The sequence below is a fragment of the Musa acuminata genome, chromosome BXJ1-11 (genome assembly GCF_036884655.1).
Source record: "Musa acuminata AAA Group cultivar baxijiao chromosome BXJ1-11, Cavendish_Baxijiao_AAA, whole genome shotgun sequence".
Classification (NCBI taxonomy): domain Eukaryota; kingdom Viridiplantae; phylum Streptophyta; class Magnoliopsida; order Zingiberales; family Musaceae; genus Musa; species Musa acuminata.
In genome coordinates, this window is record NC_088337.1 from 29736308 (window position 1) to 29764141 (window position 27834).

General features: G+C 34.8%; 1 protein-coding gene across 3 annotated transcripts in view; it reads left to right on the forward strand.

Annotated features, from left to right (window-relative positions):
* LOC135597575 (protein SUPPRESSOR OF QUENCHING 1, chloroplastic-like) overlaps positions 1-22556 on the forward strand; it is a 33073-nt gene extending 10517 nt beyond the window's left edge. The window contains exons 10-28 of one of the 3 annotated variants that reach the window (XM_065090712.1): positions 2028-2106; positions 3133-3193; positions 3281-3356; positions 6257-6367; positions 7633-7728; positions 10448-10570; positions 12258-12455; positions 12664-12768; positions 13435-13499; positions 14242-14335; positions 14509-14666; positions 16653-16702; positions 16781-16902; positions 17058-17165; positions 17959-18051; positions 18769-18805; positions 19298-19545; positions 21523-21672; positions 22210-22556. In XM_065090712.1, the coding sequence (XP_064946784.1) occupies positions 2028-2106; positions 3133-3193; positions 3281-3356; positions 6257-6367; positions 7633-7728; positions 10448-10570; positions 12258-12455; positions 12664-12768; positions 13435-13499; positions 14242-14335; positions 14509-14666; positions 16653-16702; positions 16781-16902; positions 17058-17165; positions 17959-18051; positions 18769-18805; positions 19298-19545; positions 21523-21672; positions 22210-22374 (2139 nt within the window). In that variant the 3' untranslated portion in view covers positions 22375-22556. Of the gene's footprint in view, positions 1-2027; positions 2107-3132; positions 3194-3280; positions 3357-6256; positions 6368-7632; positions 7729-10447; positions 10571-12257; positions 12456-12663; positions 12769-13434; positions 13500-14241; positions 14336-14508; positions 14667-16652; positions 16703-16780; positions 16903-17057; positions 17166-17736; positions 17796-17958; positions 18052-18768; positions 18806-19297; positions 19546-21522; positions 21673-22209 lie in introns of those variants that run through there. The other 2 variants (XM_065090713.1, XM_065090714.1) reach the window with 2 other exon arrangements.
* The last annotated feature ends 5278 nt before the right edge of the window (positions 22557-27834 follow it).

Sequence of the window (27834 nt, forward strand, 5' to 3'; positions counted from 1 at the left end):
TCACTTCTCATTTCTGTGCTATGAACTCATGGTTTGCCAAGGAACTAGCTAGAATGAACAAAAGTCAACATTGGAGGAGTGGAAACACACTAAAGAATATGAACACATGATAGATATAGATTAGTTTGTGAATACCTAGGCTAACCACACTGTGGCATTCTTCTTCTTGGGCTTTTACAAAGTTAAAGAACTAAAGAAGCATAAAAGAAGAATCAAGATATGCAAGTAGCTGTATAAATGTGCATAGCAGGCCAGACTTCAGAGTACATTTGTGTTTTCTATTGTTCCTTTTTGAGTGAGAACAATATTTAAGTCAAAAAAATGATGCTAAACTTATAAGTTATAAGATTGTCACTAAAATAATATGACTTTAGTACGGGCAAAAATGTTTATAAATTGAGAATGCCAGATGTCTTACTGCAAAACATTGGCTCCTAAAATATTTGCATGACAACTTCTCTGTTTAAAGTTAACAAAAATCTTTTCTATTGGAGTCTCCTTTCTAGATTTTCTTCTTAAGAGTGGTGAAAAAAATAAATGAAACATTTAACAGAATTCATTTTCAGTATGAAATCATCATAGACAAAGATCTTTCTCATTGGATTCTCCTTTCTAGATGTCAAGATCACCCAAAAGGTTTTCATGATAAAAACTAAATTGATCCCAGAACTCGTTCCACTCACATTCATTTTATTTGTGTTCTTAGATCCAAGTATCAGTAACTCCTAAAATTATTTTATTCTAGATTTTGCTAGCTAGAATGTATGGTTCTTTAATTGTGCAACTTGGTAAAACTTTCTCTATGATTCTTTCTGAATTCAACAAAGTGATAAAAATTTATAAGCATGTGATTCACAATTACTCATATAAAATATTGATAACTTAATAGTCCTATAAATTGGTTAAGATTATCCTTTCTAATCTGTATGACTGGCTCTACCATGTCAGGAATGAGCAAGAGAGATGGATAAAAGGTCATCCGGTTTCTATCACCTTAGATCCTGAGAGGATGGAATGAATTCTGTCAATTGAACTTTTTAGTTCAACTTTTAAATTATAGCATCCTGGTGAACTACTAGTGATGAGAGAAAGAGGAGAAAGGAAGAAAATAAGAAAAGAAAGTTAGAGGAGAAGATAGTGAAAGAAGAAAAGAACAGGAAAAGAGGAGAAGAGAAGAGAAAGAAAAGAAAAGATAGGATAAGAAAAAAGAAAGGAACAAAAGAGGAGATAGTAAAAAGAAATCATTATTAGGATAAATTTAATGATACAACTTTAATTTCAAACTTTAAAAGTTGTCTTTAAAAAAGTTCAGTATTCAATAACAGATATATTATCAGTTTTCTATAAAAAGATGTAACATATGTATAATTTGGATATGTATCCATAGACCCTTCCCAGGCACTCCTACCTCTTTATTTTTAAACCATTACTTGCACCCACATCCTCACGGGTATCCATCTCTGCTTGCTTCTTGCAATAAGGGAGGAAACAAGTCTGATTGCTCGATTTGCAAAAATAAGTTTTGGGTCCCATTAGTTTCTAACTGACATATTAACTATGTCCAAAGGCTTGATAAAGTCCTTCAGCACCATTGCTGGCTGGTTCAGTTTATCTGCATGACAATATAAAATTGGAAATAATTGATTATTGATGGCAGAAGGAATTAATCATTTATTAAATCTCTCACATCATTGTATGCCATTGGACACCATGCAGACAGGTTTCTTTCTTGATTCCTCGGGTTGGGTTCCTGGTGTGAAAGTAAAAGTTGTTGTGTTGTCACTGCTCTCCTATGATGGCATTAGATTTTTTTTTTTTTGCTGTGCTTACATATTTTAAATTCATGTCCATAGAAGTACAGACTTTTAGGAGAGACATATGCATCATTATTCATATCAACTGTAAAACACTTTCCTTGGCCCTTCATTGGTAATGTTTGTACTGTCTGCCAGCATGTAAGTTTCCTCCGACTACCCTTAATATGTAACCTTGAAAGTATCTTTTTTGGTTTTTAATCCCTCTCTCAGGCAATGCAATATGTATCTCTGAAAGGTTTGATGAACTTGTTTACAAGGGCAAATCAACCAATTTCTGGGAAGACTGAAGGTATGGCCATACGTGGCAACAAGGTCATTTTGCTCTTACCTATTTTTTCTCAATTCTTGATGCAGTTTCGTATTGTTTTTTACTTTTCTTTTATCTTAAATATGTAAGTTGAGCATGTATTGATGCATTCTATGAAGTTGGGTTTTTTATTCAACAAAATTAGTTTTCTGATTATGTTAAATTAATCTGTAAATGGTGAGGAGGCTGTTTTAAGTTTGGAAAATTTTCTGGTATTTGTATATTTCATAGTGACTCTCTGCTTCTAGTTCATGCAATTTTTTTAAAATATTTTAGCTCAAAATGATTTTATAGTCAGTTCTTTCGGATTTAATTCTATATGAAGAAATTGCTTTTAACTTTGTGCATTTAGGAAGTAAATCCCTGTATATTGTTTTGCGTCCTGTCCCCTTTGTACAAACTCATTTCACATGCAAGGAGTTTCTTCGGTAACTCTTTCCTTTTAGTAGGTTACAGGTATAACTGATATAGTGAATAAGTTGTCACAAACTCATTTCACATGCAAGGAGTTTCTTTGGTGACTCTTTCCTTTTAGTAGGTTACAGGTATAAGTTGTCTCTAGCCTATCAGAATATAACTTGATATGTTTTATATACCATGGATCTTCTTTTGGCATCAAATCATGAAGTGTAGATTTTCATTTTATTACCCACTCATATCAAGGCTTGATGTACCAATAAGTATTAAAACAGTAACTACGATGGAATTAGACTTGTCATTCACCTTCAGCAAGTGCATGCCCTGTAATTAAATTTTAAGAAGGCAACGACTTAGTTTCGGTAAGGGATTTGTTTACATTTTCATTGATCTCAAACACTATTTGTTTAAGGTTAGAATAATTCTATATGAAATATAAAGGGGTGATATTTTACTCTCTATACATATTTTTTAAATCATATATTTCTTTGTTTTTTACTTTTTTAGTTTCTGTTTTTGTTCCATCAATTATTTAGATATCACGTGCATGATTTCCTCAAGTGAGGTATAAGGCTCAGTGCTGCTTTACAGGAAAATCACGATCATCGAGAATACAACAGATGAAAAGTTACTTGTCTGATTTGGAAGCTAGGTATGTGATCTTAGCCATTTTGGTGTAGCTGGATTTATCTTTGCAAACTATAATTGACATCTTACTGCTGCATCTTCCCTTTTTTAGGGGTTCTGCTTCAAACGTGCCCGAGTTTCCATCTAAGCTTGACTGGCTGAACACAGCTCCACTTCAGTTTCGCAGGGTAATTGAATACTTCCTTCTAACAACTTCTCCTTTATACTAGTTCCTTCAAGTATGGATGCTCTCCCAATAAATGTTATTTTTAAAGTCATTACTAGGGACTGTTTAACCCATTTCTACTCTGACTTGCATCTCCATAATCCAAAACAATTGATCTATTCTCATTTTCTGAATAATCCTTTTATCTTGAAATTTTAGTTCTTGAATTAATTAATTTTTACATCAAATTTCATCCCATTATTGCTATTTTTTCTGACATATTTAGCTTCTCTCTTAGTAACTAAATTTGAAAGCTGTATTTTCCAGATTGTTCCTTTGTTCGACATTATTTTGGTCTTGGCTGTATTTTCCAGCTTTGTTGAGGGTGAACAACTATGACTTCAAAATTTCTCTTTTTTCGGTTCATTAAACTCTTTTGACATTATCTTAGGCCCTTTTTGATCAACACTTGTACCACTAATTCTTTGTGGACATAGCGTATTTTAGCTTCATTGATAGTTCTCCTTTACAAGTGTTTATTCTTATACCTTGGTTTTTCATTTTAACCATATTGGTTGGTACAAACTTGCATATACTGGTCTGAGATGGCATTGGTATGTGGACAAGGTAATTCCACCCATTGTGTTTGAGCTGGAACTGGTATGTCGGCCGGGTGAAATTTTAAGCTCATTATTCCATGGTTCTAAATATCGTGTATTGGACCTGTACCGATTCATGGTTGGACCAGTATGAATTTGGTCCATGTTGGCATACTGACACATCTGACAATGACGGACAGGCAGTGATGTGAGCTACAATTGCAAGGAGAAAGACTGTCCCTATCCCTTTCCTTTAACCACTATAACCCTAAGCCCGCTGTCCTAAAGACAATGGATCGGACTAGGTGAACAGCCTAGTGCACATCTTGGTTCATGCTTAGGCCAGTAAATATTACTTAGTATATACCAGGTCTGGTGAAATTAAAAACCATGCATTATACCATAGTTCGTCTTACCAGTCCATACCGGTGTACCGACCAATTGTCAGTATGGTACGTGCTGAGCTGTACCGAGCATACTAATATATGGTACATGAGGGCATACCGATGTACCACTTGTACCAATCCCCTATCGGATCGGTATATACTGCTCGTATCGAGCGGTACGTTGTGGTATGGTGAACCTTGTATTATACTAACTTATTAGGCAGTAAGCTAACCAGTATTGAGCTATACTTATGCTAAGCTTATCACTAACTCAGTACATGGGCCCCCTTTTTTTATTTTATTAAGTCTCTATTCCTGAGAATTGTACTAGCTGTCCTCTCTTTCTCTCCTCCTCTACCTTCTTCTTCTCCTCCCTGCAGTAACATGGTTCTTGTGGTCCCCACCTTGTGTCACCACCACCTCCGTTTACCCCTTCAAATATGTGTTGCCACTGCCTCCTTGTGCTGTGACCACCTCCTTGTGTCAGCACTTCCTTCTTCTCATTCGGTAAACATGTCATCTCATCTTCTTTTGCCTCCTCCCCTCTTCTCTCTTTGGTCTTGATTTTACCAGTTGTTGCTGACCTGTATTGGCACTTTGTAGGCCAATCATTATAGGTATCAGACACACCGACTGATATTGGTACTGGATTGAGATTTTAATCTTTGCCATATACCACCTTGGAAGTCATAATCATTCTTCCTTGATTTCCATTTAAAGTTTGTTGTGCAGTACTTTTTGTCCCTGTATTTTTTCAACTGCTCGCTTAGCTTTCTTTAAATAGATCTTGTTCTGTCTTTCTAATCATTGCTTTCAATAATTTTAACTCCTTTTCTATAAGGTTCCTATATGCCAAATTGTTTAATCATATAGTTCTAACTTCTAACATAAATTCTTTACCTGCATTGATCTGGTAAAGCACAAGAAGCTTTGATTAATTCGCAGTTTGCACATCCTAGTATTTGTGTTATTTGTTGTTTTTGACTATTCAATATTATATCATTGCTTATATTCTGTCACTGCTTGAGGAAAAATTGTCAGATAGCCAGGTTGTTTGAGCATGATGTTTCTTTCAACTTTGAGGAGTAACTTAAACAACCGGCACATAGTATTTGAGGAAAATTAATTTGAATGTGATGTTTCTTTCAACTTTCATATCTGGAGCCTGGACTGTTGGTCTAGTTTGATTCTGGAAAGCAGATGTGATCCTAAGGCAGCTAACACCATGGAATCTCAGACATCCAATTAGTGATCAGTGTTCCGACAATTTTAAGTGGAAAAGGAGAAGAAACTTATGGCCATTATGGCCTCCTTTCCTTTTGGCAGCCATATCAACATCTAACTTTAAGAACCAAAGTTATGGAACTGTATCTAATACACTGGAAACAGAAAGTAACCAGATTGAAATTGAATTTTGTAGGCTAAAAAAATCAGTGTCCAATGTTCCAATGAAGGAAACATATTTTATGGTTAAGTTTCCATGCTTTAAACCAAGGTTCGCAATATCGTACCATACCGGTATTTCGACCTGGGCTCGGTACCGGTACGGTACGGTATACCGAGTGGTACACTGTAGCACTGCTACAGTGATACAGTACCTCGGAACGGTAACAGTCGGTCCGCGTACCGAAAACCTGTCGGACCGGTATGTACCACCCGTACCGGGCGGTACGGCAGACCCTGCTTTAAACACAATTTCTTTCTGCTAAATCTCAGTTATTAAGTTTACAAATTTAACTAGATTGAGCCTTTGGTTTGCACAAATTTGCTTGCTCTTAATTGTCAGTTGATAGTTTTACAAATGTAAACTAGTTTACAATCTCTCAGATTTATGTACAAGTTCATTATTTACTAATTTTCTAAAATTGACCTTTCCAAAGAAATGTGCCACATTCTGTTATTTAGTAACTCTTTCATATTGCATTACTTGTGCTCAGAACTTGAAAGGAAGGGTGGTCCTGCTGGATTTTTGGACATATTGTTGCATTAACTGCATGCATGTTCTGCCAGATTTGGAATATCTTGAAAGGAAGTATGGTGATAAGCCTGTAAGTTCTATGTTTGCTTTATTTTTTATCAATTTGGTTTAAATTAGTGTAACTAGGTTTGCCTCAGAACTCTTGAGAATCTTGGTATCTGTTTCTCGTTCTCTCCTTGTAATATCAAACTGTGATATTCTTATATGCATTCTTCCTCATCTCTATCTGAATTACCATGTTGTTAATGCCAAGAAACTAGGATTGCATATGAATATAGGTATGGAAAAAATGTTTTCTAGTGGTTGTAGTCATAGAAGAAAGGGAAATTGAGATCTGAAGAGAACTAAAGTCAAAGTTGATGAGTTTAAGAGATATCATCATTCCCTTCTGAAGAGAAAAATTGTGCCTAACATCCATATGCATTATCTGTTATGTTGTCGTAGATAACTATCTCCATCTACTTCATCTTTGGTAAATACCATGGAATCTGGAGTCTGGTGTTGTAGGGTGAAATATGAAATCATATGATGCAATTTGGTTGTGCTTCATGTTTAGCTGTATAATGTCATTGAGGAAGTTAAAGTTCTCTTTCAAACTTTGAGGGCCTATATACAGTAGAACCAATTTGAGCATTTTTTTGAAAGAAGTCAGCAACACTACGATTTTAATTGAGAACATGAAATATGTTCTAGCTAAAACGAAAATAAAATAAAACCAAAGAAGAAACAAAAGAAAGAAAAGCAACATAATAAGCAAAGCCAAACCACGGGATGCTCTAGGCTTCAGACTTCGGATTTGCGACACTAGATTGTTGGACCACTCCGAAACTTTCTGAATAATGCGCATGGTTCCTTATATTCACCATGACAAATGACAATCAATTTGATTATCAGAGGTTAATTAACAAAGTCATGGTATTAAGAGATTGGGAATATAATTTTCTTATGGCTGATTTCATATGTACACTTCAAGATAAGTGAAATAGCATATGTGCCTCTCCAAAGTTGCAAATATCGTGGTTACCCTTATAACTTCCAAGATTCTTCATATATGGCCAATGTTGTCATATGCCCATGCTTTATGAATTCTTGGAAGGGTGTTCATTGCCTTCATTATCTTTTGAAATCTATCTATGATATTATAAGGGTATTCATGGAAGTTCGAAAACTTTGTCAGGGTTTGTTTAAAAATTTGGTGAGTGGAGGGCCATGTATGAAATTGCACTTTAATTCTTGTGTGGGTACATTGATCCTTTCTTTTTAATCATAAATTGTTAGATATCCAGGAGGATGTTTTAGCCTAATTATCTTCTACATGGCTTATGTTATGAACAGTTCACAGTTGTTGGGGTACATTCTGCAAAGTTCGATAATGAGAAGGATCTAGAAGCAATTCGAAATGCCGTCTTGCGCTATAACATCACTCACCCAGTAAGTTTAACATGAAGATAGATCGAGCAAGGGATATCATTTATAAGTGTTGTGACTTGTGACTCTACTCTTTCTTGAATTATTGATTGTGTGAAAAAAAATATTGTTCAATAGAGACATTCTGTATGCAATAAGAAATGCAGATATCATGTAACAATTTTAAAACTAGAAATGGATCCTGAATCATGCTCTTCTCAAGCATGACTGCAGCTGCAGGAAAGATTGAGAACAGGAAATAATCAAGGACAACTCTTATATGTAGCTTGCCACCAACAATAAAAACCTAAGACAAGAAATGTTTAGAAGTGTATTTTGTTCACCTATCAGTACAATTTTGTCCTTTTGCATTGTTCTAACCATGAACAAGCTACAAGTTCATAGCAAAGATAAAGATCACTTTATTTCCTCTCTTCTTGGATTGCACCTATGAGACCTTTTGTCTTTCATAATTATCATTTGCCTGCAAATTATGTGAGTCTTTCTTTTGCTTTCTTTTTATTAAAAGATTGATAGAAACATGTAAGGAGGAATATAAGGTGGTGAAAATGTGAAACTGGAGGGGGAAAACTTTAACTTTCAAACTTTTCTCTGTGATATTTTAAAGAAATAATGTTGAGGAGGATAGCATGTGAACTTCCCAACAATTTGCAAGGTAATGGGACTTGTAATTAGTTTGGTTCTTTAGGTTTCTATTTTTTTTGTTAGACCTTAGTTTTATTACCTTCTAATGCAAACAACAAGTGGAAAAAAGTGGAGGCATGATGAAATGATTTATTAATTAATAAAACTCTTTCATTGGAAAATGATAAAGGGAGAGATATTGGTTAGGACATTGAATGCACATGCTAGGGTGTTGCACTTGGCTGATTGTGCCACAGCATATTGGTATAGCATGGGCATAGGATGTAGTGTCATGTTGTTGTCAACAGTTTTAAATTGGCATATGAACAACATGAACATGGCAAAATCCTGAAGAAATCCTCGTGAAGGAAGACATGTCTATGAAGTTCAATGCAAGAATGGATTGAAGTCTTTGGCAAATTTCGACTGGAGTTTGTTGAGTCTATTGGGTATTGTTGCTTAACAAATAATGGTTAGTTATTTTATTCATTAGGTTATAATGCTTAGGTACACTCAATTACTGTCAAAGGAAGAACTTTCTCCTATATGTAGAAATTATCCAGGGCAATGGATGATATACATTTGCATTTATTTTAATAATGGATATATGAAGATCAAGTGACTGTTGGTAATTGATATGACACATTTTGGCACCATCCACGTGGCAGTAGACAAAGGGCCTCCGGGCTGACGCAGAGCAACACCTCAGACCCGGACAAGGCAGCCACGCGACCTCCGTATTGTTCGACGCCATACAGGTCGGTGTCGGACACCCCGGAGCCGTTCCGCAAAACTCGGGACGACGCCGACCCAAGCGACGTCAGACACCCCAGAGTTAGTCCGCAAAACTCGGGACGACGCCGCACGACATCGACCCGAGCGACGCCGGACACCCCAGAGTCGTTCCGCAAAACTCGGGACGGCGCCGCACGGTGTCGACCCATACGGGTCGGTCAACGCTCGTCTGCAGGGTATAGGCCATCCTTTTGAGGAGTCGACGACCATTAAAGGATCGTGTACGATCGATTGCCCCATCGCAGGTATAAAAGCCAACACTCTGACCAATGAGGGGAGACTTTTGAACACTCAACTCCCTCTTATTCCACTCTATCTTAAGCTTCAGAGAGATCGAGTCGGGAAATCCCCCTCCGAACCTCGACCCGAGTGTAGGAGCCTGGCGACGGAGAAGCAAGCGACGAGGCCTGCAGCTCAACCCAACCCGATGCCCACTTCTTCCACCCGAGCATCCGCACGGACAACCTTGCGCGTCCGGGATTGAACCAAGCCGTGCTGACACCTCGGCCATGGCGTAAAGGTTCACCGACAATAATAACAAACAATAAAATAAAGCGATGGAAGTTAGCATGGGAGGAGTAATAAGAATACAAGGTATAATTAGCTATTATAACTAAGAGGAATAGTAAATGACACGAGTGCATTAAGTAGCTGGCACTATTGAGACAATGGTGTTCAACAGCGATTAAGAAAGAGAGATGCAAATGATGGAGGTCTCCAGGCTCAACTGAGTTGAATCCACTTCAAATTTGAGTGAATCCATGCCACTGTCATGTAACTTGTCACAACTTGCACCCCTTTGATGACCTTAGATAAGATAGAGAGTACAATTTGATTGTCAAAGTAGACAGGTGGAGGCGCAAGTACATGACCCATCTAATGGATTGATTCATTAGATGGTAGCATATCTTTCACTTCTTCTAGAATTTGAGGAATTCATCAACCTAATAATTTGTTGTCTTATCATGATCTAAGTATGTTCGGCTTTTTGTCTCATTTCATTGGAGATGAATCAAATGAACATTTGTCAACACTATATTAAGCTTATTATCTTCCAGTCTTGTTTTGTGTTGTTAAACTAATCCATATGACGAGGAAGCACATGGATGGGCCTAAGATATTGAACAGTATAAAATGATTATGATATTTCTTTCGTTGATACATGATATACACTATGATGGAACCATTATCGATTCATGAACTGTAGAAAATATAACTTGTCAATTGTCATAGAACTGAATTTATGTTCTTATGTAATTATGGCTTCCTGTTTGCTCTATTTTGAATTCATACTTTCTTCAAGGTTGTTAATGATGGTGATATGTACTTATGGAGAGAATTAGGAGTGAATTCTTGGCCTACATTTGTTGTTGTTGGCCCTAATGGGAAAATTCTGTTGCAAATATCAGGAGAAGGTCATCGAGAGGTAATAATCACATTCTTTGTGTTGGGTTTTATTTTTAGTTTTCCTACTGAAAGAACTTTTTAGTAAAACAATATGTTCATTTTACTGTTATATGTACTTATTCATGTTATGTTTTTATTTAATTTTGTTAGTGCATTATAAGAATTCTGACACCTAAAAGTCAGCTTGTTCTTAGCTTGTATATAGCTTGTATATTGGACATCTATGCTTATCTCAAAATCAAGGGCATGACCATTATAAAAGGCTTCAATCTCATATACTGCCTTATCCAAATTTCAAGTGTTAGAAAACCAGTAGCATAAAATATGTTGATTGAAGTTGTACAACTTCAGCTTTTTTTGAAAAACAATTTAAATAGGTGTAGAATACATAGATATTGCATTATGACAAGAGTGACAGGCCATAATATGCCAGCCTTGGTTCAAAATATTGCTCATTTGGAATGGTATGGGGTCCAACAGTTAATAGGGACTTGGACTGTAATAACCTTGTTTAATCCCATATTGCAAGTGAGCAAAGATTTAGATTTGACTTATTAGGACTTGATGAGTGTACTATTGTTAGCTTGAGTTTAACTAATTCAAGTTCAACAAGTTAATAGTCATTTATTATTTTATCTCATTCGGTTGGGTCATGACAAATAATATCAAAGCTGATCTAGTATTAGGTATGGTGAGGGGCCCTAATAGGAAAGAGCTATCTATGGACAAGGCCAGGTATGAAGCCACCACTATACTAGGTCTCATGTGTACCATGTTAGGGTCTGATTTTAAGTTATACTTGGTCTTAGAACATTAATCCCTAAGTGGGAGAGATCGAAATACCCTACTTAGTGAGAAAAAATAAAACATTGAAAGGGAGAAAAATAAAGTGTTTTGGATATGTGACATTTAAATCAATTAGGCAAGGTGATCTAGATTTAGATTAGTGGTTTAAGGAGAGGCAAAGGAAGGCTTGAGAAGAGAATCGTAGACAATAAAAAAGGATTTGATGGATCTTAACTTGTCTAGTGATAATGTCTTTGATAGAGCTCAATGATAGAAAAAGCTGCATGTAACCGATGGCAAATAGTTGGGATTCAGTCTTGACTTTTGTGGCAAAAATGGAGAACTGAATTTATTATCGAGTAAATAATCAAATTTATCTATTTAATTTTCTAGAAGAGAAACTGACAGATATATGTAAAAAACATAGTAGTAGTTTCACTAGATATGTTTGAGGTATAAAGCTTCTTGACCCTATTACTTACTTTCTGTTAACTTGCAAAAATGTTTCTTTTTATTCGTTAAATTTATCACATATGTAACAGATCTAGTGATTCAAATGCTTTATCCAACTGATAATTAGTTGAATTTGCTTTTTGTTCAAACAACAATTTTATATAAATAAGAATGTTTAGAGCAGTATTCACTAATTGTTCAATCTAAATTTTTTTCTTGTGATACCTGGCGGATGTAAATTGTAAGGTATTTATGTTTTTTGAAGAAGCTGGAAACTTATTTATGTTTTTTGAATAGTATTTCATTTAGATCAAAGCATTATTTGTTCAATTGTTAAAACCCATCATGATTCATGATTTTATCATAACAAAATAAATCTAAATTCATTGATAAAATTTATCCTTAGACTGTCTTAATTTTTCAGTTAGATGATGCTGACAAATCTATCTTTTTTTCTCTCCCATCAGGATCTTGATAATTTCATTGATGCAGCTCTGCAATTTTATGGAGAAAAGAAATTATTGGAGAGCACTCGTATTCCCTTGGCTTTAGAAAAGGATAATGATCCTCGGTTGTCAACATCACCATTAAAATTCCCAGGGAAGCTGGCAGTTGATGTGCTTAACAACAGGCTCTTTATTTCAGACAGCAACCATAATAGAATTGTGAGAATTTTAGTTTTTCCTTTCATAATTTACTGAAGCATGCTTACACAGTTACACCTTTGTTTAAATTGCAAACTGTGCATTTTGTGAGGAATCATAAGCAAAAGTATAGAAGTAATATTGAATAATGATATCAGCCAATGTTATTTATGATCTTTCATTGTTCATACCTAGTTTGTCTGAACTTATAGTTTGCTGCCCTTTCTAGGTGGTTACTGATCTCGAAGGGAATTTTATTATTCAAGTTGGGGCTACAGGAGAGGAAGGGCTAAATGATGGTACCTTTGATCGTGCCACTTTCAATCGTCCTCAGGTTGGAGGCATATGTATTGAATTTATGCATTTTTGTGTAATCACACCTTATTAAACTGGTCTAGTAATGACAAATGAGTAATTCAGAATGACCAAACTACAGTAGTTACTGACTTACTGTTAAGACTTGGGAGAGAGAAAGGAAGGGGAGGTGGTATGACATGTTATTGTTAATGTGTTGGTTCAGAATAGCAACTGGAGATTCATGTATAATTAGTGTGCAACAAATTGCAGCTTGTTTTATTACTTCTTTAGTGTATTTGTTGCATGTCTTTTTGATGTCATTGGTACCTGATGTCACAAGAAGTATAAATCAAGGTTCGCAATACCATACCGTACCGGTATTTCGATCTGGGCTCGGTACCGGTACGGTACGGTATACCGAGCGGTACACCCAGGTGTACCGAGTATTGTAGCACTGCTACAGTGCTACAGTACTCTCGGACCGGTAACAGTCGGTCCGCGTACCGACAACTTGTCGGACCGGTATGTACCGCCCGTACCAGGCGGTATGGCTCGGTACGGCAGACCCTACTATAAATTGACCTATTGGTATAACACTATAGATTAACCTATTGATAGTTTAAAACTTTAAATGGTATTTAGTGAACAAATTGTTTCTTTATTATTGTTGTGAATTGTTCTTATAATGATAACTTTCTTTCAGGGCCTTGCATACAATCCAAAGAAAAATCTTGTATATGTTGCAGACACTGAAAATCATGCTTTAAGGTATGTGCATCATGGTTCTTAATCTTCATAATCATTGAATTATTTGCCAAAATATGAAAATAACTGTTGTTTGATCCCAACATTTTTTATCCATGTAATTGGACTTATAATTGGAAAATTTTTCCTTTAATCTGAGGGACACACAAAATATTTATACAACAGACCATTATTTTGAAGGATACAGCAAATGAGAAATGCCACATAGGCGCATAGTGTATTCATTGCCTGACATAAACCGGCAAATATATATGTGGTGGAGATCTAGAAACACCCCACGTTTGAACTGACGCCCCATCGTCCACTGATGTGCTTCTTGCCAGTATGTTGTGACTTCGGTCATGACTTGAGTTGTGACATGGAGCAATGCTCTATTGGCAAGTGAACATTGAAGCTATCAACACAAATGATAAACTTAGTTGATAGAAATGACTTCTTATTCATTTTAATGTATGGAAGCACCTCAATGTTCAACTGTTTCCACAAAAATTATCATTTATTGCTTCAAGAACTAATGATTTTACAGCTATTTTTGTATTGATCTGGGATAGGTTAGGTTTGCATGAATATGATCAGAGTTCTTCAGGTTTGCATGAATACACACACACACACACACACACACATATATATATATATATATATATATATATATATATAGTTTGTTATGCTGTAAAGAATATTTCATGTATGTTCTACATAACAAGGTTAAATAATACTTCTGAGTCTCTGACATTATAATTTTCAGGGAGGTTGATTTTGTTAATGAGATTGTAAGAACACTTGCTGGTAATGGAATGAAAGGGTCTGACTATGTTGGAGGAGGACAAGGAACTGACCAGGCATGATACACTGAAAAACGTTTATAAGTTATTCCTTTTTTCCTTTGTTGTCATGGGTCATAAATTAATTATCACATTTAGATATTTGTCGCTATATACTGTTATAGATGATGATATTAGTTTGTATAACTAGTACGAGATTACTTGGGATTGACCATGATATCTCCACCTAGGTGTTAAATTCCCCATGGGATCTTTGCTATGAACCTTTCAATGAGATGATCTATATTGCAATGGCTGGCCAGCACCAAATCTGGGAGCACAATACATTAAATGGAGTTACAAGAGTATTTAGTGGTGATGGCTATGAAAGAAATTTGAATGGATCAAGGTATTTTTCTTATGATATTTTTCAAGAATAGTTATATTAAAAATATTTAATATTTTCTTATATAGTCAGACAAGGCTTTCAAGTTCTATGATTCTAGTGTTCCCAAAGGTAATCTTGCATACTTGCAATGATTGGCATGTTGCTAATTTTTTTAGTGTTAGACATCAGTGTCAAAGCTAAGCAAGAACTCAGATATTGTGGAATGCTGCTGTCTAATGACATTTCAGATCTTCATATGAATCTCATACCCTGAAATGCTTATTTTTGTTTTCTCATCAATGTAAATATTTAGGTCTTTGTTGTGTGCTCAATCGGCCTTCCAGCAAACACCTCTCATGTGAGGGTTTTAACTTTTAAGATCACTAGAAAACTACTGTACACTGTTAAAGAACCATAACACCAATATAGTTGTTCATATGGGGACCATGCCCAGTTCTGTAAGTGGTCATAAACTGGGTAGGGTTGTTGTTCATTTAGAATTATATCAGGCCACAAGTGCATGTGTAGCAACTTAAAGCATGGATGTAATGTAGTCCAACAGCAACAGAATGCTGTTACAGTTAAGGGTTGTCAAGGGGCAAGGTCGGAACTAAGGGTGTGCTATATTTTCTCCTTTCAATCAAACTTTTGGATTGAAATAGTCATGGGCACATGACAATCCAGTTGTGGAAATAGTTATAGGCAATATCATGATTTAGCAGATTTATTCAGGGTAGGTATATCAGTATATGTGTGTTTTCAACCAATTTTCTAAAGCACATGACAATCTAGTTGTGCTAATAATTTTAGGTGATATCATGGTTTAGAAGGTTTAAATATACTTTCTCTGTAATAGCTATTTCTTTTGTATGTGCACCAGGTATCCTAAGACGAGCCAGATTTTGGAAAGTCATCATGTATATTTTTAGCAAACAATAACTAGAAAAAAGATCTTGCTAGATATAACATAATCTTTGTTTTTGGTTTAAGTTGATGCATTCTGAGATAGAAGTGATTCATTGATCATGCTCATATAACTTTGATCATGCTAATCATGCTCATATAACTTTCTAACCAACAGGAAAGTGCCTGTACGTCATCTATTAGATTCACAGTCATAGTTTGCCATAATCTTGTAGATGATTATTTTAAGTAGCAAGTGCAAACTGTTCCAAGTCAATTTGGTATGTGCTTTACATTCATTTGGCCCATTGACTATATTCTTTCAGTATTGTTACATCAGGATGATAGCATATCCGTAAAGACCAAAACCAAGACAAACCACAGACTAATGTAGCAAATTATAAAAACAAAAATGTGCTGTCAAGTTGTAAGGGATCCTCGTTCTTGCAAGCTGGTTGATGCTCACCCTCTGGTGGACTTGACCTATTTCAAACATCAGATTATACTATTCAAGTCAAGTTGGAGTGACCTACGTTTTGATGACATACAGAACTCTTAGGTACATTTGCAACTGTTTTGCAACTATATCATCATAACAAGAAATGAGTTAAATCAACTAGATAGAAAGTCCAGCCTGCAAGGTCTATCAATCGGTTATTTTTTATTATGACTATTGTGATTTATATTAGTTCGGTCATTACTAAGAGAGAGTATATTCAACTTCAATCATTTGTAACACCCGACTCCTAGTTCCACACATACTCTACATACATGACTAGGAATATGATATCATTTTTCTGCCTACTAATGCTATCAACAACATAGTGTAGTGGAAAAATGACATCCTATTTCTAGCCATGTGTGTAGGACGTGTGGAACCAAGAATAGGGTATTACATCATCATAGTAATATCAAATATGTCCCCTGAATTCTTGTTCATCTACAATGTTAGCACTTAGTTTGTGTTTTTGTTGTGATATACAACTCATAAATAATTTCATTGGAGTTTTTTTTAGTATATTTATAATCCATTGATTTTATTTTTTATTATCTTTTCTGCTTTGAACATTCTTTATTATCATTCCCTCTTTTCTCATTTAACAGTTCCACCAGCACATCATTTGCACAGCCTTCTGGAATAACATTGGCTCCAGGCAAGGAGGTCACTTGCTTTGTCATAAAAGCATCTTAATCTTCTAACTGCAAATTCAGTCAACTATTTTCCACTGTAGATTCACAAGAGGTGTATGTGGCTGATAGTGAGAGTAGCTCCATTAGATCTGTTGATCTGAAGACAGGAGGATCAAGGTTACTTGCAGGGGGGGATCCACTAATCCCAGACAATTTGTTTAGGGTATTCAACTTGAGAATTTGGAATATAGCTATAATATTTCTGGTTTTAGTAAAATAATGCAAATGATCAGAATTTTGTTCTTTTATTTATGTCTTCTGTCAGTTACTTCATGTCATGTTACTTTGTACCCACTACAAAATTGGTTCTGTATACAGTTTGGAGACCATGATGGAATTGGTACAGATGTGCTTCTCCAGCACCCCTTAGGAATTTTTTGTCGGAAAGATGGTCAAATATACATAGCAGACTCTTATAATCACAAGGTATTATTCATTTTTTTCAAGAACTTAGTATGCTTTACTTAAGAATCACCATGATAGTTCAAATTGATGGCAACCGTGAATGAAAAGTCATACACTCTTTGGAAACCAAAGTTTGGATTACTTTAAAGTTGTTAATACCTGATCCGGCCAAGCCTAAATAATGGGGCTAGTTGATTTTTTTGGTACCAAATTCTCTTAAAAAATAGGAAAAAGAAGTGAAAATGCTATTTAATTAAAATTTTCTGTGGAGGATACAATAGACCTTTGTGGCAAGTATGTAGACAGAAAGTTTTAAATTTAAGGTCAAAACTGTGGAAACTTCTGTGGAAGTTGATGATTGAGGAATATATGTATAATATTTAATATTTATAAAATGCTACATTCTTAAGAAATTCTTTGAATGGACATATTTTGTCATAGTCTGTATCAAGGATTTAAATACTAGTAGGATTGGTACATACCAACTGGTATTTGCTAGTTGAACCAAAGATCAGTACCTAGACTTAGATGGATCGGTACTGGTCGGTATTTATTCTTTTGTTATATTTTCTGGTGATATCTGGTGATACAGGTCAATATACCATCCAGTGTACTGGTACTGTATCATTCCGACTAGCTGTTATGGAACTGGTATGTAAAATGGTCTGGACATTCAAAACGCTTGCAGCACATTCTATTGAGGGTTTTCTATAATGTGTTCATCTACAAAGCATTATCGTGTTGTTTGATAGCGAAATGCTGTTATCTTTTGGAGAAGATTCAGAAGATTAAAATGTTTGTGTTGAATTAACAGATCAAGAAACTGGATCCAATTACCAGAAAAGTTACAACAGTAGCTGGAACTGGAAATGCAGGATTCAAGGATGGTCCACCTCAATTAGCTCGGGTATGGAAAGCATCTTGAATCTTGATGTGCTTCCACTATTTTAAGTTCTTTGAAATCATATGCCAGAGTGTGTTCAATTTTGCCAATATGAAGAGCGTCTTAATTTTTCAGGTGTAATGCTGTTGAATTGTTTTGCTATGTAAGAAAGATTCTGGGGCCTGTTGAATTTTTCAGGTGTTCTCAAACAATTATGCTTGAAAACTAATTTTTAATGATAAAAAAGAGAATACATTTGGCTTGTTTCTTAATTGCAAATTCATTTGGAAAGCTTTCTTTTCAAGATCATTATATTTGAATAAGGGAGGAAGGGAGTGAGGGACGCAGCTCCTGGGGGATCGTATGGCATTTATCACATGTTTCATATTTTTAAATATTGTTTTCATCATCTTTAATATAGAATATATTTTAAATAAAATACAAGTGACTTTTGAGGCTGTCAAATGTAACAACTACAAAAGCCAACCAAAATGGGGTTGTCAAGCCTATTGCAAACCCTCTACATGTTGTACAAAACATGAATAAAATCGAAAAGTACAGACATATACGAATATTACATCGAACACCCTGTTTACAACTTTATCCATGACATATAGTTGGATGCAATAAAATTTTCTATTATCTGAAACAAAAGCAGCCATCTTTGTATTCATTAGCAAATTATAAATTTCTCTTTAGTTTCTCTTAGTGGAATATGATAAACTTATGTTTTGAATGCAGCTATCTGAACCTTCAGGAATTGCAGAAGCAGGTGAAGGTAATTGTCTTTTTTCATTCAGATGAATTTCGTTTATTCAATTTGTGCATGTTGTTAGTAGTGGAAAACTTGCCTAATCCTCAAACAGAGGGAAAAATACTCACCGAAATAGTCGCACTTTCTCTTGAGCTATATGCATAGTCCGGTTTTGGACTTAGCTAGCCCTTGCAACCTCCATTCTTACAGCTAAATAATTCCTTTGTGTACTTTTTAGTGAATTTCTATGATGTGTACTATAAATATTCCTTAGAGATTAATGTGCGATGTATGATTATTTTGTTTCTTTGCATCTTTGGCAAAAATTTAACAAATATGATCCATAGTTAAGAGGCTCCAAATGGATTAAGGGTTCTAAAGATTATTTCAACTTATTTGTTTTAGGCCTTCAGCCATGCTTTTCAAGAATATTGGATCCCCTATGTTCAAATTTGATCCTTAATATCCCTAATAAGATATCATTCTTCACTCAATTCTTTTCATGGCATCTTGCAGGAAGGCTGCTTATTGCAGATACAAACAACAACATAATTCGATATATAGACCTAAATGAAAAGGATCCTATGCTGCACACACTTGAGTTGAGAGGAGTACAACCACCCTCATCAAAGCCTAAATTACTGAAGCGCCTTAGAAGACGCCTATCGGCAGACACTGAAATCATTAAAATCGATGGTGGCTCATCAAAGGAAGGAGTCTTCTATCTCACAGTTTCAGTTCCTGAGGGATACCATTTCTCTAAGGTTCTTCTTATCTTTAGGAACTTTGATTCTTTATTGCTCTTTTCCTCTTACCGATATAAAATGTTTTGGTTTATTCATTCACATCACTAGTTTAGTCAAAATTAAAATTTTATCACAATAACTATATTTTGATTTTTGTTATCATTTAGATATAAAAAATCATCAGAAGACTTGCGGCTTCAAAATGCTATATTTTCATGTGAAAACATAGTAAAAAATGAGCTTAGATGCGTTGCTCACTTGCTTATCATAATAACTTCTTGTAGTGTAAAATGAAGCTAAATTATCAATCCATTAAATATAATGACCATATTGTTACTAAAGTTTGATATTATATGTCTGGACACTAGTGGTATAAACTATAAAGAATCTAGTCTGTGAAATAAACACGGGCTAATATGGGAATTTAAACAACTCATGGATATGCAAAATTATCCATGCACAATGTAACTTTATTTGGTCATTTCTGTTGCCAATAACATTTATTTGATTGTTCTGACAACTAGTTGATTGCTCACATTTATGCACTGGCAACCATTCTATCGATTGTTCCATCATCTAGCTGAATGCTCTTTCTTGGAGACCATGTACCATGTGTGCACAAACTTGAATAAAGAACTGAAGACAAGGAAGTGCTAGAAAGAGTTATCTATTATAAGCTTCCTGATTATATCTATATGCAAATTTCTTAATCAAAATTGTCAGCAAGAGAACCCATGTCAAAGAAGACTAATACTGGTAACTTTGGCACTTGAGGAAATACTATTATTGACAATAATAATTGATCAGCTGCAAAAAGAAGAAATAGCAATGTGCCGTCTACTTACATGTTGCAAAAGAATATCCAACCATTCAAATAATTATTCAAGATGAATTGCATCAATTTATCTGTAGTGTCTAAATGTCAACTCCCACAAAACATTAGATGGCAGCTTGGAGCCTCTTGAAGGTGGAAGAAGTTTTAATGTCCTATTCAACCATGCATTTGTAACTACCTTCAATGAAACAGATACCTAACAGCAGTAAGGTGAAAAGGTATCTTGACCAGTTACACTGAAAATTACTCAGTTTTGAAATGAAGATTTTCTTCCTTAGAGAAATAGAGAAGTCTGATAGTCAACTTGCAACAAGGCAAACTTTTACCCGCAAACATTGGTTATTAGTTTCGCCCTTGGGAAGACAGGTTAGTGATTTGACAATGAGTAGGAGCTTTATGTGATAACCTTCTGACAAATTTGCTAGGTAATCCAACTTATAATTGTTGGTCTTTGAGGCCGTCAGAAATTTGTAATAGGACCTTCTCTCTGTTTGTTAAATTGACATTTGTTGGATTAAAGCAAGTTCTTGTGGGTATACAAGGAGACAAAGACAAACAACTATCTTTTATATTAATTCTTTTTGTAGGAATGATTGGTAGCCTCGATGAGTTATTTTGTTAGGTTGTTAGTTTGTATCTTTGTTTAAAAAGTTATTGCAGTGCAATTAAGGATTGGACCTCTACATGGTAGGCACTAGTCACGGACATGCTGCCACTGAAGATAGTTCTCATTAATAATACATTTTATCTTGGAGTATTGTAAGAATTATAAACAAAGAGTTATTTCTTCTTCTCAAATCCTTTGGCTTTCTTTTATTTGTCATCTCTATGTTCCAAATGTTTGCATAAACCATCAATTCATCAGACGAATTATTCTGCTCTTTTTTTTATTGTGTCTCTCTCCATCCTGTCCCCTTTATCGTTAAAACTAATCTGTTTAGTTAGTATTCTTTTGCATGACTCCTTTCTGCTTCAGTAAGCCATATTGTGCTAGAAAATGTTGTCCTTTTCACAACTGTTTGGTTTAGGTAAAGAGTCTACAGAGACATGATTGTGATCTTTTGCTTGTTAAGTGGATGGGTTTTCGTAGGAGTAAGCTAGTATTATTTTATTATTATTATCATTATTAGTATTATTATTTTTATTTCACTTAAATGCAGGAAGCTCGGAGCAAATTCGATGTGGAAACTGACCCTGTAGATGTAATTAATATAGAACCCATAAATGGAGAGTTCAGTCCAGATGGGTCTGCCTCTGTTCATTTCAGGCGAAATTCTGCTTCACCGGTCATGGGAAGAATAAATTGCAAGGTACTTCTCTCCGTATGTAACTTCTTGAATTATGTGCTATCCTTCACTAAGAAAAACCAAATTTGTTAAGATTTTCAAGCATAAAGATTATTACCGGTGATAGTGTTCAATTACAATATGGCCAATTGACTTCACATTCCGCAAGTACTAGACCTCAAGTGATGTCTAAAGGTATATCGAAGGATGCATTTTCTCACAATAGAAAACTGTTGGATTCCAAAAGGTGTTGAATTTTCATGATAGTAGAACTCCATGTGGTGGTATGTTTACTGTGTTAATTCTTTGTCATACAACTTTGAACCCACGTAGAACAATGATTGCAAGTATTACTCAAGACATTCACCGAAGGATTTGACTAAAAAGGAGTATCGCATGCTTTGCAAGTCAACACTTAACCGATAAATGCTTATAAAATGTAAATGAAAATTTACGAAACACGAGTTTAGTTCTTAGGTCAATAAATGAGTTATGTTTGGCTGGAAATGCTTGGATGACAGTTGACTAAATCGATTAAATGTGCAATCTTTCTTTTTGCAGGTTTATTACTGCAAGGAGGATGAGGTTTGTCTTTACCAATCTGTAGCCTTCGATGTCACATTTCGAGAAGAAGAACCGGAATCTACCGAGGCAGTAGTCAAACTTTCATATACTGTTCAACCAAGAGTTCCCTCAGGTACTTCACAATTGATACTAAGCAAGTAGAACTACTCGGGATATACATATTGTAAATTTTCTGTGGATTGCCAATCAGAAGTATTCGAACGTGTATAGTTGCAAATTCTATGCCTCCATTGATATTTTCTTTTCATATTTCATAAGATCATAATTTTGGTTAACTTTTTTTGGCTGAGGAAGCACGTAATACATATTAAGAATTCGTCCTATGATTCTTTATTCAATTGTGATGAGTTATTTATATGGTCTTCGGTGATAACATTGAAGGATATAAATTGTGGGCCAACATCAATTTAGTAAAAAGACGAGATTGATGTGATATCAGTTATCACAGATTGATGTTCCAATCTTGATGATCCGTTGACTCGATATTATTTTTTATATAGAAGTTTTGTGAGAAAGAATTATTATAAAAAAATAAGCATAGAATCGAAAGAAAATAATCTCTGTTTATTAAGTCGAAATACTAACTACGAGACTCGAAATAACAGAATCAAAAGCATGATAGAAAACTTATGGGTGCTCTCGACCGGTTGTAGTCACCGTCGGTTTTCAATCTCTTCCTCTTATCAAAGTTTGAAGAACAATAAATAGTAGGCAGATTTCTTGTAGTAGCTGAATGAGGTTTTGGTGTGGAGCTTTGGGTTGCTGAACCTGCAGAAGAAGGCTAGGAGGAATTGACTGCACTAATAAGTATATATATAATGGCCAAGAGTGCTTATGCATGTATGAAACAAACCCCAAGGGTTGTTGTTTTAACCTCTCTCACACTCATGCCCCAATAATGTAGCAACAAGGTAGTATAATAGATATGCATATGGACAAACCTAAATTGTTGCATTAAGGCAATCATTGTGCTGTGTTCTCTGATTAATGTGGCCTAATGCATACAATTATGATATTTTTCAAGTTATGTTCATTGTTCATGATGCAAACTAAATAGGAAATAAAAGGGGTGTGCAGTAAGGCACTTGACTTGATATTTGAGCACAGCTCAAGTAAGAGAGAGAGACAGAGAGAGATATCTGTGTTGGCTCTACTGATTGGTATTTAACAGGATGAAGCTGTGGTTGTCAGCTGTAGCCCATGATGCAGGCATAAACTCCGGTATGGCTTTGTTTGGTATAAATGACTTGTTAGGCTGTTCTTCTTTTTTTGTCTTTCTGCTTTTGAATATTAATTTTAATTGTTCCAATTTCATTGATATCCCTCCAAATAGTATAAAAAATGCTTTGGGTATGCCAATATTCATTCAGAAAATTTATGTTAACTACTTTTAAATTTGTTTGATTTAAAGAAGTATAATATAATATTCTTAGTATTATAATAATTTTGAAGGATATTAATACAATTTACAGTTTTACATTTCACAATAATCATAAGAATGTCAAACTCATATCTTTTGCAAACACAAGTGACACCGATGGGATTCATTAATCTTAGGATCTTCCTATCAACTATTATATCTTTGGCTATTGAATTCACTCCTGTCTTATCATATCTAGGAGAGAAGAAGCTGTTAGCTGATATAGAATGCAGGCCCGGGAAATGAAATTATCACGCAAGGAAGATGATAAGCTCTTCCATCTTTCTTGAAGCGAGGAATAGATTGGCGACCAACTGCAGTTCCAGTGAAAGTTCCATCCTAATTAGACTCGACAAAACACTTGCCTTCGGAATCAAGAAAGGCAAGCCTGTTGTGTTGTTTTAGGTTTGGTATATTGTTTCGTTGTCACTCGAGTTGAGTGACCATATATACTATCATCATCAAATTAATATTTTAAATATAAAAAATATATATATTGTGTTATTTTAGTCAGACGATTCCGTTTCGTTGTCACTCGAGTTGAGTGACTATGTATACTATCATCAAATTAATATTTTAAATATAAAAATAAATATATTGTGTTATTTTAGTTAGACGATTCATAAAAATAAATATAGTGTTATTTTAGTTAGACGATTCCGTTGTCACTCGAGTTGATACTATAATCAAATTAATATTTTAAATATAAAAATAAATATATTGTGTTATTTTAGTTAGACGATTCCATTTCGTTATCACTCGAGTTGATACTATAATCAAAATAATATTTTAAATATAAAAAATAAATATATTGTGTTATTTTAGTCACGCGATTCCGTCCTATCTTCACGTAATCACTAAATGAGGCTGTAATATTGTCATCAAACCGGTATTTTAGATGTGGAAGCATAGGGAAAACAGCATTTGTAGGAAGTTTTAAGCTTAACCAAGAAAGTGAGATTTCTTATGTGAATGTTTTATACATAACATATCCTTCAACAAAATGTTAGTAGATATGTTGAATATTATGATTGAGTGTTGGTGTCATTTGAGACTTCTGTTTTATATGTTCAATATATTTTTCAGGTTTTGCATTGGAATCAAACAGATTACATATACCATCAACAAGTATTTATCTGCATAGGAGATGTGTGCTGTATTTGGAAGCTTCTTTAGGGATGTCTCCTTACCTCCTCCGTGTTCTTCGTTATCGAATTAATCTTTGTTTTTTGTGCAATCTTTATTCATATACTTTTTTCCATCTATTCTTCGTATGTCAAATTATTAGTTTTTTATTTTATTTTTTGGAATATCTTACGATACAAACTCACTTACCATTGTTATTGTTTTGGAGGTCGGCTTGATGAAGGTGATAACCTCGATAAAAAAAATTATTCATATCCCTTGTAGTACTATTATCATCGGACTATAGTTCCTTTGAGTCAGTAAAAATAATGTCATAACAACTTGGTCAATTCTCACACCTTGACTTAAGATTCTATTACTTGAAGGCCCACTTGAAAGAAAAGGATTAAAGGATATCGACATAGGTAAGTTTTGACATTTTCTCCTCTCTCGTCAGTCCCCTCGAGAGAAGAATGATCGAAGGATATAGACTTAGATAAAATTTAACTTTTTCTCCTCTCCCATCATGATTAAAACTCTCGATTTACTATATGGTTTTCAAAAGATTGATGAACTAAATCTAATCAATATACATATATTAGAACTTATCAATTTTGCTAAGGAAAATACAAACATCTCATGGTTCAACATTTTGAATGATATTTTACTCTCTTTGTTTTCATATTTTCTAAATTATCAATACGATGCATATTTCTACTATTGCAAATGGTGTGGCCCATTGAACAACCAATTTAACTAATTTTGAAAGAACTACAAGCACTCTTTTTTTTGGTTTGCTTCTGAGCTTGTATAGCTCAGTTTATAACCTCAATTCAATATTAATGATATCTTATCTAAGGTCTGTCATATCAAAGTGTACCGTCCGTATTGGACGGTACGTACCGGTCTGACAGGTTACCAGTATACGGATCGTCCGGTAACGTTATAATACTACAGTACTATACTGTAGCACTACTACAGTATGAAAAACAAATATAAAATTGTTTAGTATACTAGGGTGTATCGTTCGGTATGCCCTGATGTATCGTCCGATACAACGATACCATACCGTACTGAGCCTGAGTCAAAACATCGGTACGATACGGTATGACGAACCTTGATCTTACCCTTTACAAACAAAACCAAACTCTTATCAGCATATGAGATGTGTGATAACTCATGTAATTGTCCAATTCAATTTTACTAAGGTGGATGCAATCAGTCTCATGTAGGTTGGGGTTATTCTCTTGTGGTGTTTATGTGTGCAACGCGGAGGAATCGTCTCCACTTCTTCGAAGGAGGAAGAAGACAACCATTGGAATGACTTTTTCTTTTTGCCCCTCCTTCCACAAAAGAAAATAAAAAGATAAGAAAAAGAGTAGATCAATGAGAGCTAACTAAACAAAAGGATGGGTTAGAAAAGGTTTCCTTAGGCATTCAGCTTTAATCATTATATATTTCTATCACTAGCTAATCATTATAGGGAATGGAACAAACACAGATTTGATCCCCACAGTGGAAGACAGCACCAGACAGATCAGCCAATTGAGATGTTACCTGTCATCAATCATATATTATGTAATGTTGTAGACTCCAACATGATGCCTTCTACATGTTATCATTTTCAGTGAGAATATGATGAGATTGATAAAGTTGATGGTATTAAGCTACTAAATATGACATTTTTAATGTAAAAAGCAGTAGTTGTAAGCAGATGAATGGAACAACAAGAGAATTTTGTTGCATATAAAAATCAAAAACATGGCTGAGCATAGATAACTTTGCCTAATTATTTCATAGATTCCATGTGATGCTTTCTTTGATGATGGCAGTCCATGAGAACATGATTGTCCAATGTGGGATTGCACAAAGTGAGAGAATGCTGGCTTTGTTCTCTACCATTGTTATGATAAGAGATATGCTTAGACGAGCCAACAAAGTTTGATAGGAATCAATGGAAACAAAACAAGCAAAGTGGAAGAGATCTTCATGTGGTTCTAATCATGACAAAGGCTACTAATGCATAGTTGTACTAACTTTGTCTCACTGACTTGCTTTTTTGGTTGGTTGATGTTGTAGGAGATGATGATGGAATACATGTTGATAAGCTTAGCTTTTACATACTCCTTGATCACTTCATGTTCCCATTTCATCAAGTTGAAGTCATGCTTTTGAGCTTTGATCCCTATATAATCACCTTATATTTCTATCTCATTGCATGAGGTGAAAACAAAATTTCTATCTCATCATTACATGAGGCTATTAACTACATTCTCCACAAGTTTATCTGAGCTTGGTAAAATAAATAGATGGAAGAATGCCAAAACATTAGCTGTCATTTTTGTCACATATTGTCAAGGCTCGAGACAATATCATATGGGAACAATTGGAAGGTACTCACAATGAGGTGATAAGTCATATACTAATGTAAAATAATATAAATCATCTTATATTTGAATGTGATAGATACCATCTTGAATATTATAATATACTCTTCTCACATTGTTCTACACATAAATCACACCAATCTCTATTGTCATCTTGAATATTGATGTTAGAATATATGACCATTTTATAATTGAATAAGATGTATAATACAATAACTAATTGAGTTCTGTTCAGATATTTTAGCCAATAGACTAAGTCCACTTACGAAACGATTCCTCGGGAGATAATCTTGATGGGAGAAAATCTCCTGAAATCTCATCGTAGACCCTCTGCTCTCCGTTGAGGGATTTCAGTTTCCCCAAAACCCCTTTCTCCTTAAAATCCATCACTCTCAGTGGGTCCTATGAAAGGATAGGAAGAGAAGAGAAAGGATCTACAAACGGCGACGATATCTGCAACTTTGAATCGGTGACTGGCTACAGCAATCTTGGATTAAAGACGGTGCTTAACAGATCAAACGAAATCTCTGAAGAGATGGCATCAAAAGGTATGCATCGTAATTAGATCTATATACTTTGATTTCAATCCTGACATATAAGTTATTTTCGTATTTTAGATATAACATAATTATAGATTTTATATGCTCACAATTGAACCTTCACACTCTA